We start from the raw sequence: 12,475 nt of genomic DNA, 5'->3' as shown, positions 1-12,475 counted from the left end.
TGGAGAGTGAATGGTGGAAATACATTTTACTAAAATATGGAATATTTTCCCACAGAAAATAGTTATGACAAATTCTATATCTGCAGTTAAATGAGGCTTGGATGTTTTCCTTGCATTGAAGGACATCCACCACTATAATTACTAGGTTATGCCCAGCAGAGTTGATAAGCAGAGTTTATCTGACCACCTGGAGTCAGGAAATATTTTTTTCCCCTTTAAGAGGAACTCAAGTGAAAATAATGTAATACAAATGCTTCATTTTTACAATAATTATATTTAAATGATTTAGTCAGTGTTTGCCCACTGTGAATATTTCCTCTCCCTGATTTACATTCTGGCATTTTTCACTTGGTGAAAAGGTGGCAGGTGCTGGAGATGCAGCTTGATTTTTTTGGGCAGTTGGATACAGCTGTAAATAGCTGTTATTTCCCACAATGCAATTTTCACAGACCGGAAACTGTCAGGACCATGGTCCTGACATCACACTGTGGGAGGGGTTTCACCACAATATCCCCATACAGAGCCCCCTGTTGATCCGTTTGTGAAAAGGAAAAGATTTGTCATGGGAAAGGGGGTATCAGCTACTGATTGGGTGAAGTTCAATTCTTGGTTACAGTTTCTCTTTAAGGCTAGGATCACAGTGGTCATAATGCATGTGTTATACGGAGTGTGAAATGCAATGGAGAGTGGACATAGACTTTAATACAAAACCTGCATGCAGTGTTTTAGTAAGTCAGCGATTAGTTACAACTCAGTACTGTGAACAGGCCCGTAGAATTGTATTAGCAGTGAGCTGACATGCAGACCACTGTGATCAGGGCCTAAAGATTGATTGGCTTAAGCCTTGTAGGGTTTTTTTTTTTGCCTTCCCCTGAATCAACTGGGATATGTGAGGGTGCAGGACAGAAAGGTACCAAATGTTTACGTTTTGATTTTACTTTTTATCCTGGTTGGTTTTGATGAATAGATATAAGCCTTGGCATAGGGCCACCCTGATAGAACAAAGGAGGAGGTGCTCAGAGTTATTTAGTCGACTCTGACGCTCCAAGACCATACAGTGGTTTGCAAAAGTATTCGGCCCCCTTGAAGTTTTCCACATTTTGTCATATTACTGCCACACACATGAATCAATTTTATTGGAATTCCACGTGAAAGACCAATACAAAGGCTATCATTCATAAAAGCAGTACGTTAAAAAAAATCTGTGCGAGAAAATACCTCATTCAATTTAGACTTCTGTTTGCTAATTCATAGAAATGTTTACAGTTGCGATACAAGTTCCGTATTTTCCCCTGACTAGGCAGGCGGTAGGCTGGCGGTATGTTTGTGTAACATGAGCAGGGACGGATCAAGACCAAGTTGCGCCTGGGGCAAGGTCAGGTTTTGGCGCCTAAAGGTCAGGTTTTGGCGCCTAAACTGCCATTCATTTTGCCGCCTTTCTAAGAATTCAACGAACTGCGCCTGGGGCAAGGTACCCGCTTGCCCTCCCCTATATCCGTCCCTGAACATGAGAAGCTGCCGAGTTGATACATTTTCTCCTCCAGAAACAGCTTACTATAGAAGAGGCAGCCCCAGCATCCTTTTACATGTGCATTTTATAAAAACTGCCTCTGTTTGCACTGAATCTGCGCTGCATCTGTCTATTGGACTTTCTAAACAATCTATTTAATTGGCTGCTTAGAAGAACTTCAAAAAAATGTTACACATGCCAGGCTTTCTAATGTGAAATATATCTGAAAACAGGTACCCAAGGGGTTAAAAAAAAACCACAGCCTTGGTATTCCGGAATGCCTTGTCTGCTCTTCTCTCTCTGCAGCTGCTGCGCTACTTCAAAGGGAGCGGTAATCTCAGTGCCGACACCGTTTGCTGTAATCTTTATGAATTGATTTATGGTGACATTTGTGAACATAATCAGCGCATAAGGCGGTAATTTATCGCTCTGCTCCAGAATGTCAGCTTTTCATGCGGAAACAGCCTTTATGAATAAACATTTTGCTAAGTGGTCGGTAAAGTCAACAGTTTTAAGCATTTCCGCATGCGGGAATGCTTTTTGAATGATAGCCAAAGTGGTGTACAGGTGAGAAGTGGAACGAAAATCATACATGATTCCAAACATTTTTTACAAATAAATAACTGCAAAGTGGGGTGTGCATAATTATTCAGCCCCCTTTGGTCTGAGTGCAGTCAGTTGCTCATATTATTATTATTATTATTTATTGTATTTATAAAGCGCCAACATATTACGCAGCGCTAAACATTAATTTAGGTTACAGACAATATTTAGGGGTGACATACAGCAATATGACAATACAGGAATACAAGAAAACCAGATCACATGGCACAGTATGAGTACCAGGTAATGCTTAGTCAGTCACTGGATGGAGCATGGAGATTAGGCAAGTTAGGTTCACTCAGATGCATAGCATGGGTTTACAGACAGTAATGGAGGTACATGATCAGGTAGGACACAAAAGGAGGAGGACCCTGCCCAAAGGCTTACAATCTAGAGGGAGAGGTAAGGACACAAACGGTAGGGGACCAGAGTTCAGCTGTGGGCTTAGAGCACTTGTGTGGGGTAGTAGGCCAGAGTGAAAAGGTGAGACATTGAATGATGAGTGCTAATGACTAAATAGAGTGCACCTGTGTGTAATCTAATGTCAGTAGAAATACAGCTGCTCTGTGACGGCCTCAGAGGTTGTCTAAGAGAATATTGGGAGCAACAACACCATGAAGTCCGAAGAACACCCCAGACAGGTCTGGGATAAAGTTATTGAGAAATTTAAAGCAGGCTTAGGCCACAAAAAGATTTACAAAGCCTTGAACATCCCACAGAGCGTTGTTCAATCGATGTGTTGTTCAGAAATGGAAGGAGTAGGGCACAACTGTAAACACACCATCCCCACTGTCAAATATGGTGGTGGCAGCATCATGCTCTGGGGGTGCTTCTCTTCAGCAGGGACAGGGAAGCTGGTCAGAGTTGATGGGAAGATGGATGGAGCCAAATACAGGGCAATCTTGGAAGAAAACCACTTGGAGTCTGCAAAAGACTTGAGACTGGGGCGGAGGTTCACCTTCCAGCAGGACAATGACCATAAACATAAAGCCAGGGCAACAATGGAATGGTTTAAAATAAAACATATCCATGTGTTAGAATGGCCCAGTCAAAGTCCAGATCCAAATCCAATCGAGAATCCGTGGCAAGATCTAAAAACTGCAGTTCACAAACGCTGTCCATCTAATCTGACTGAGCTGGAGCTGTTTTGCAAAGAAGAATGGGCAAGGATTTCAGTCTCTAAATGTGCAAAGCTGGTAGAGACATACCCTAAAAGACTGACAGCTGTAATTGCAGCAAAATGTGGTTCTACAAAGTATTGACTCAGGGGGCTGAATAATTACGCACACCCCACTTTGCAGTCATTTATTTTTTTTAAATGTTTGGAATTATGTATGATTTTCAGTTCCACTTCTCACGTGTACACCACTTTGTATTGGTCTTTCACCTGGAATTCCAATAAAATTGATTCATGTTTGTGGCAGTAATATGACAAAATGTGGAAAACTTCAAGGGGGCCGAATAATTTTGCAAACCACTGTATGTACAGTACTCTTCATGACCAGAGCTACTTTTGCCCCAAAACAGATCAACAGAAGCAACATAACCTTTTAGGATGTATTTTACACAAAATATTACTTACAATATGCTTTTCTTATTTCAGGACTTTGGGCATTTGATCTGACCGTTACACAGCTTCTTCAAGAAAATGTCATAGAATCTGAAAGAGGAGTTATAAATGGTGTCCAAAATTCAATGAATTATCTACTTGACCTTCTGCACTTCATTATGGTCATCCTAGGACCGAATCCAGAGGCTTTTGGCTTACTTGTCATAATTTCAGTTTCATTTGTTGCTATGGGCCACATGATGTATTTTCGATTTGCCTACAATAATTTAGGAAGACAGGTGTTTTTCTGTGGATCTGCTAAACCAAAAACTGATCCAGGTGATCAGCAGCAAAATGAATCCTCTGTTGTTTGAGTAGGTTTCACTTTCAAATATTGAAGTTTGAAAAATTGACACCTGTTATTTTGATCAAACATAAATCTTGTAATCAGTTGTGGAATTCAAAGCTATAGAAAAAATACACCGATTTTAGCATAGTATAAAGTATTAATATTTTTTCAGAAAAAAAATTGTGAAAACATGATTCTGTATTTTAAAATTAGGATTTCTGGTTAGAATTCGTATATAATTTCACTTTCTGATACCTAATATCTAATACTCAGTGTCAATATCAACATAAAAATAAAAAATACCATATTATTCATGTGATATTGTCTCTATGATATTTTCACTATTTTCACTTTTTCCACTTGTCATCATAAACTAGCCACCACGTATGACATCTAAATCCTGGTACACACTTTCAATTATGATTGGCCAATCCCTGACCAATTTTACCACTTCCATGTAGTATGAGGATATATATATCTCTCAAATAGCGCTGCAATATTTATAAACCAAAGTTAAAATAGAGGTTCACATAAAAGTTCCGATAAAAAGTTCAAATGAGAAAGTCTCTATGTATGCGCTTCTTTATAGGATATAGCAAATCCCTTCTGCAAGTTGTTCTGTATAGATAGCGCTCCACATTAATAGATAGATGAAGGATAGTTGGTCCCCTCTAGGACCGCACTCACCCATTCAGATGGACCACTGTTAGACTGGTCAATGGCATTTGGAAGATGTTCCTCATTGACATCCGTTCATAGAGCCCCCGTTATGTTGCACTTTAGCCGTAGGGATGGTGCCTCCAATGTGAATGAGTGGCTCCGCTGTGTCTGTACGCCTTCAATGCTCCTCACAGAGGATATATGCCTCCAATGTACCATCAGAGTGAACTTTTCCTTGTAGGGCTCAGTTTTAATTGCAAGTAATTGTTTTGAGACATATGTTATATTTTTATCTGGATAACTAAGTAATGATATCGTGAAGTTACGTACATCACAGTCATCGTGACAAAACCAATCCACTGAGATGACCTGGGGCACCCCTACTGTCCAGCTTCTAGGTCCTATCATACAAGAGTTTTTTCAAGAGCCTGGCTGTGCAGTGCTCTGTGCTGTCTGAGTCCTGCTGTCTGTGTTGAGACCTGAGAGTCAGTCACAGTCACACATGCTCGGGAATCCTTTTGCAGTCATTTCTGCAAAAGGATTCCCAACCAAGTATTGAGTGCATAACTGAACATAATTATTTGAAGGTTGACTTTTTTTGTTTTAAAAACACTTTTCTTTTATTGGTCGGATGAAATATGCTAATTTTTTGAGATAGGAATTTTGGATTTTCATGAGCTGTATGCCAAAATCATCAATATTAAAACAATAAAAGGCTTGAACTACTTCAGTTGTGTGTAATGAATCTAAAATATATGAAAGTCTAATGTTTATCAGTACATTACAGAAAATAATGAACTTTATCACAATATGCTAATTTTTTTAGAAGGACCTGTATACAGCATAAAGATCATGTAGAATGAAAGTAGGAAAAGGAGTGAATAAAGAAGTAGCCCCCTCGGGAGCCCACGTTGGCTCTTATACTGACTTCTAAAGAGTTAAATGTGACCTCATCTGAGCAGGGATGGATCAATAACTCATCGCCTGCTATTGGCTGATAAGAACCCGTGATATCATGACAAGCACAGTCTTTACTGTGCATGCACTGGAAAATTCCATGTTCCAGTGACCTGTCTCTTAATCTAAGAAGGACATTTGTTTAATGAACTTCGCTTTTGTTTACCTTTAGAAAATATGAAAACGCTCGATGTTTACCGAAAAGACTGCCTCTCTGTCTGCACATCAGTGGACAGATAAACCCTCTGGCCTTGTATAAGCGCTGTTCTGCAGTGATCCTAGAAATCTTCCTTAAAGAGACTCTGTAACAAAATTTTCAGCCTTATTTCTCCTATCCTATAAGTTCCTATACCTGTTCTAATGTGGTGTGTCTTACTGCAGCCTTTCCTAGTTGCACAGTGGCTGTATTATCTCTGTTATATAATCTAATCTTCTTTCCTCTGACAGCTTTGTCGGGCTCAGGCACTCAGGCTGGAATGTGCAGCTCTGCTTGTGATAGGATAGAAGCTATACACACCCTCTCCACACCCCCTGCAGGCTCTGTGTGAGTCACAGACTGAGCTCCTCTGAGCCTATCACATTCTGGTAACAGCCATGTCTTTTGTTTGTAAACACTGCCTAAAATTGGCAATTACAAGCCCGGATTGCAGCAGGGAGTGGCAGAAACCGCACAGAGGGGCCCAGGAGAACATAATGAATAGAATGGTATGCTTTTCATTGTAAGAATTTTAGAGTACAGATTCTCTTTAAAGGGAGATTCTGCAAATCAAGTCTTTTAACTAAACTCAGTTAAAGTAACTGAGGCCTACGAATTCAAGCATACAATACTTAAATTCTAACAGCCCTCCCAAAAAGGCTGCAGATCCCTTCTTCTGGTTCAGACAGTACCCATGATTCTTTTCTTTATGTTTCACTTTTCGATGCTTATGCTCACACACTTTCTCTGCTCTAGGTGGTTATTCCTGGGAGAGAGAGCAAGACCTCTTGGCCTCCTTTTAACCAGACTCTCTAGGGATGCCCTACTTATAGGTCCCTATTGACCAAACTTTCTACATTTGCGTCACATGCGTATCCCTTACAAACTTGCATGTTCATGGAAAAGTGAAACTTGTTTGTCTATTAAGCAACGGAGCAGTGCCAGGTGTCTTCTAAAAGAACGCCATTCAGCTCCATCCTCATAGGCACCGCTGAAAGCTAGACACCTAACCTTGTATATCGCTTAGCTTGGAAATATTGGCTTATGAGATTGTTTATCTGACACCAATCTCTTAACCATGTTGATTTGTTTGCGTATTTTCACACACAAACTCACCTGCGTAATGATGCCTATGATTGTCATCCCCATCATTACGACCAGTGGGTGTAGAAAGAAATTTTGCACTGCAGAGGCCCAGTTCGAGTGTCCCTGGAACATCGCCAGAAACCTTCTCCACCAGGTCAGACTGGAACTCACCTGATTATATATGTGCTCAACCTCTTTAAGATCCCCTTGATCATGGTTTAGTGTTCTGTTTGTTTAACCATTGTAACAAATTGTGGTCTTGTGTCAAAACCTGTACCCATTTGTCCCATGGCGTTTTATCTCTCAGGTTAGGCACTTCCTGGGGAGCTTTGAACTTTAGAGTTCTCTTAACGATTTGAGGAATCATGTAGTCAAACCTTGACTACTGGATCCATATGGGATCTCCGCTCACACAATAAGTTCCCCTTGGAAGATCACCTTGTCGGAACAATTATGAAAATGTACCATGAATGTGTCATGTTTAAAAAACAAACTTTTCCTTCAGCCACTGGAGATATTGGTTTGGCTTTAGGATGGATCTTTTGAATGGCAGCTGTGCATTCTGTGTTATTGAGCCAGCATGTTTCCTCACTAAGGCCCAGTGCACACCAAAACCGCTAGCAGATCGTCAAAACGCTAGCGGTTTTGGGAGCAGAGAGCAGATATTTGGCCGGGTGCACACCAAGCGGATTTTGTATGCGATCCACCAGCCGCATCAGCCAGTGAAAACGCTTGGCTATTGTATTTCAATGTGTGGTGCACACCGGCGGTTTGAGGTTTTTTAGCAAACTGCAAACGCGCAGCAGAAGGCGCATTTGCGGCTTGGCAAAAACCTCAAACCGCCGGTGTGCACCATCCCATTGCAATACATTAGCCAAGCATTTTTCCAGGCGGATGCGGCCGGCGGATTGCTCCAAAAACCGCTCGGTGTGCACTGGGCCTAAATCTGACTTGCCCCGGCCAACACAGGTAGTTCTCTGAGAATTGCCAGCATGACCACAAATCTACTTTTTTCACCTCTCCGTCTAGCATCAAAAAATGTTGACCTCTCAGGTCATAGTGTAAGACGTGTGGATGAAACAGGTGTCCCCAGTGATACCTGAAACTACCTGGGTTTATCCATTGGTAGCAACTAAGGAAGTAGCGGTGCATAAAAATTGTCGCACCCTTTCCACCTGTTTACCCAGACATCTCAGTGCTTCCATACAAAAGATCCTTCCCCAGGTAAATCGATAAATTTCTCCTTGTCAAGTCTCAGTTGTAAAGGAGTTTTACCTTCTGATAAGGCTTGAGCCGTTATCTTAAAATCTGCTGTTATCATGACTGTCTATGCAGACCGAGTTGTTTCCCATGCAGTACCCTTAGCATGTGCAATCATCTTCTGAAGACCGAGACGGGCTGCCTGCCCCATAACAACTATCTAGGCCAGCCTGTGCTGTGTTGCCGGCCCCACTCCACCTTCACCACATCTGTGTTGTGCCTGCCCCTTACTCTTTCTGTGCTGCCTGTTACACTCCATCTACCTTGGACGCACACTGCACCGTGGTAGCTGTGCCATGGGCGCAGAACGGACAGCCCACACCGGGCTCTCCCCTGTGGAATGCCGTCACCACACACATTTAATACCTCACCACCAAGCGAGCACCAAACAAACGCCGCCATAGAGGTAGGGGGGCGGGGGCCCAGGTCCGACTCAAAAGGAAGGGTCTCCGCTCTCCTGTCCCTGCCATCCTACTTGCAAATGTCTGCTCACTCCCCAACAAACTGGACGAGTTGCTCCTCCTACTCGATAGGAAGAACACCCCCGTACTCTGTTTCACCGAGACCTGGCTGGGTGACCGCATCCCCGACAACTCTCTACATGTCCCGGGCTACAACCTCCTTAGAGCAGACCGAGATGCTGCCCTCTCAGGGAAAACGCGAGGGGGTGGTATCTGCCTCTACATAAACACCTCCTGGTGCTCCGACACCACCACTCTCCACAAGGCCTGCACCCCTGATGTTGAGTTCCTCGCCATAAACTGCAGGCCCCGGTACTCCCTGAGGGAGTTCTCTTCTGTGGTCCTCGTTGGGGTCTACATTCCTCCCGATGCATGCCCCAGGACCGCCCTGCATATACTTAGTGACGGTATCTCGCGGTGGGAATCTGCCCTCCCGGAGGCCCTGTTCATCATCTTGGGCGACTTCAACAAGGCGAACCTTCGGCACGAGATTCCACGCTACAAGCAGCACATCACCTGCCCCACCAGGAACTATAACACCCTGGACCACTGCTACACGGTCCATAAGAATTCTTACAAGGCCACCCAAGGAGCCCCCCTGGGGAACTCCGACCACAACACTATACACCTGATCCCCACCTATAGGAGGCTCCTGGAGACCTCAAAGCCCATCGTCAGAACCACCAAAAAATGGACTGCAGAAGCCAAACTGGAGCTCCAAGCTTGCTTTGAAACCACCGACTGGATGACTCTGGAGGCACCCACCCTTGATGAATGGGCTGAGAATATCACCTCCTACATTAGCTTCTGCGAAGAAGCGTGTATCCCATCCAAGACCTTCAGAGTCTATCCCAATAACAAACGCAAAGAGGAAGCGCACAGGTCTGGCTCCTCAGAGGACTTCAAAGAGGCCAGGCACGCCTTGAAAAAAGAACTGCGTTCTGCAAAGAGGGCCTACGCTGAAAAGCTGGGGCTTTCCCTTCAGTCAACCAACACACGGGAGGTATGGAAGGGCCTGAGAGCAGCCACGAACTTTAAACCAGTACCCCAAACGGCAACCCCAAGCCCTCGACTGGCGGAGGAGCTCAACAAGTTCTACTGCAGATTCGAGCAACATTCCAACCAGTCCGGGGGCCAAACAGCATCGACTGTGGCGTCCCCCTCCTCGATTGAACCCGTCGCCCTGGCTCCTGTCACTGTTCTGGAATCAGAGGTACTCCGGCACCTCCGCAAGCTCAACCCCAGGAAATCCTCTGGCCCGGACGGTGTGTCGTCTATCTGCCTCCGATCCTGTGCTGATCAGCTAGCCCCAGTGCTCACCTCCCTATTCAAGCAGTCACTATCGGATGGCACAGTCCCCTCCTGTTTTAAGAGGTCTACAATCGTACCAATACCTAAAAAAACAGGCAGTACCGAGCACAATAATTTCCGACCAGTGGCCCTAACCTCTAACATCATGAAGCTCCTCGAGCGGCTGGTCCTTGCCCACCTGAAGAGGTCCACGGACGCCCTTTTAGACCCGCTTCAATTCGCATGTAGGGCCAACAGATCCGTGGAGGACGCCATCAATGCCAGCGTGGCATACATCACTGAGCACCTAGACAGCCCTGCCTCCTATGCTAGGGTCCTGTTCCTAGACTTTAGCTCAGCATTCAACACGATCTGCCCAGACATCCTGATCACCAATCTGACACAGCTCGGAGTCGACCCTACTCTCTGAACATGAATCAAAGACTTCCTGACAAACAGAACGCAACACGTGAAGGTCGGCAACCACCACTCCAGCGTTCGAACCACCAATACAGGGGCTCCACAAGGCTGTGTTCTGTCACCTCTACTGTTATCCCTCTATACCAATATCTGCATCTCATCCGCTGACTCTGTGCGAGTCATCAAATTTGCAGACGACACCACTATCATCGGTCTAATTGGAAGCAATGGGGAGCAAGAGTACCGCAGCGAAGTCGAGAGAATATGTGACTGGTGCAAAGACAACAACCTAGTCCTCAATGCAGCAAAGACTGTGGAACTAGTCGTTGATTTCAGGAGAAACCACCCTCCCCTCCCTCCAGTCCTCATTGGGGGTACAGAAGTCTCTATGGTGACATCTGTTCGGTTCCTCGGCACGACTCTCACAAACAACCTGAAATGGGGACAAAACACCACCAGAATTCAGAAGAAATCCCAGCAGAGGCTGTTCTTCCTGCGCCAACTGAAGAGATTTGGCATGCCTAGGGAGCTGCTGACCAGCTTCTATACCGCCACCATAGAATCCATCCTCTGCTCCTCAGTCATTGTCTGGTACGCCGGTGCATCGGCCAGCGACAAACGCAAACTACAGAGAGTCATAATGGATGCGGAGAAGATCATTGGATCTCCCCTTCCACCTCTTGATCTCCTCTACTCCGCTAGGATGAGGAAGAGGGCCACCATGATTTCCCGCGACCCCTCTCACCCAGGGAGCCACTACTTCAAGCTCCTCCCGCTGGGCCGTCGCTACAGGACTATACCATCCAAAGCCACCAGGCGGAGGAACAACTTCTTCCCCCAAGCTGTTCGGCTACTGAACTCCAACCTCCCCCTGTCTGGCCCGCACACAAGCGTGCTCCAGCCGAGTCGGTCAACCGGTGTCCGCCGATGCCCGCCTTGACTGACTGACTGACTGATACCCAAAATGGACTTGGCCACTACCTGCACCTTATTACCAGTTACTCAGCAGTGAAATGGCCAATACGAGATACAAACTGATTATTGCATTTCTATTGTACGAGTTGTGCGTCTGTCCCACACTCTGTATATGCCACGTGTATGCCTGTCTCACACTCTGTCTATGCCATGTGCACCACAAATAATTCCGATTACAGCTCCTGCTGTACTTGGCGAAAATAAAGTGATTCTGATTCTGATTCTGAAGAATTATTTTAATGTGCCTTTGAGTGTACCCCTGAACTTTATATGTGTTGTGCGTTAACTGTTCCAAAACCAAGTGCAGATGATGTTGGGTACCATCCCAATGTGCCTAATTGTTGAATGACCTCTGTCATACCTTCTACTGTATGTCTACACTGTACTCCTACCCCTATTCCAGCGCCTATGCCTCCCAAGATTGTATCTGCTAAATCCCGGGACCTTCTTCTGACTACACTGTGGAATGTGCTCATAACATAAAAGCCTGTACCAGGGTGGCAGCATGAGTGCTGCAGTTAGGGTAGATATTAGATATTACCCACTCTTCTAAGTTAATCTGCCAAGTCATCACTTGAAGCTGGGCCTCCATGATAACCGGAGTCGCCCTCAATTGATTTAACTGAAAAGGGCCACTTTTTACAACTTGATGTGTATCACATGATGGTAGTCACTGGCAGGGTGACTACCTGAACTTTAGGAGTCGTGGGAACCCCCACTTTTACTCTCACGGTTCCCCTTCTCATTATGCAAGATCTATTTGGACCTTTAAACTCTAGGGACTGTGGGATGCAAAAACCGTATGTCCATGGTCCTTCATCCTCCTGGAGTAAGGGCGCTATTTTTAAACTCCCTCATTTTAGTCCCATCACCCTTCCATCATAGAGAGTCCCCGGAGTGCTACCTGATGTATCCCAGGATTCTACCTCTCTACTCCAAAAAGTCCCCTGATCCATTAAACTCACGTCCCATGCTAACCCTTGTGGCCCTCCCCAGAAGAATACTGTTGGTACTCTTTCTTCTGGGAAATTGATTAGCATCTCAGTGACAAAAGATGTTCCCAACTGTCCTGATTGGACCTTTGCCCCCCTTATGTCCTGAGGCAAAATGCGTACTTTAGGTCGGGAAGAATGTACTCTCTGTAATCTTTCAATTAAGA

General features: G+C 44.8%; 1 protein-coding gene across 1 annotated transcript in view; it reads left to right on the top strand.

Moving 5' to 3' along the window:
• SLC40A1 (solute carrier family 40 member 1) overlaps nucleotides 1-5,397 on the top strand; it is a 445,358-nt gene extending 439,961 nt beyond the window's left edge. The window contains exon 8 of the mRNA XM_068244931.1: nucleotides 3,717-5,397. Coding sequence (XP_068101032.1) covers nucleotides 3,717-4,036 — 320 coding nt within the window. The 3' untranslated portion in view covers nucleotides 4,037-5,397. The remainder of the gene's footprint in view (nucleotides 1-3,716) is intronic.
• Nucleotides 5,398-12,475: the final 7,078 nt, after the last annotated feature.

Source organism: Hyperolius riggenbachi, chromosome 7 (assembly GCF_040937935.1).
Source record: "Hyperolius riggenbachi isolate aHypRig1 chromosome 7, aHypRig1.pri, whole genome shotgun sequence".
Lineage (NCBI taxonomy): Eukaryota > Metazoa > Chordata > Amphibia > Anura > Hyperoliidae > Hyperolius > Hyperolius riggenbachi.
Note: the sequence above shows the minus strand (reverse complement) of the source record. Positions and strands in the feature narration are given on the sequence as shown.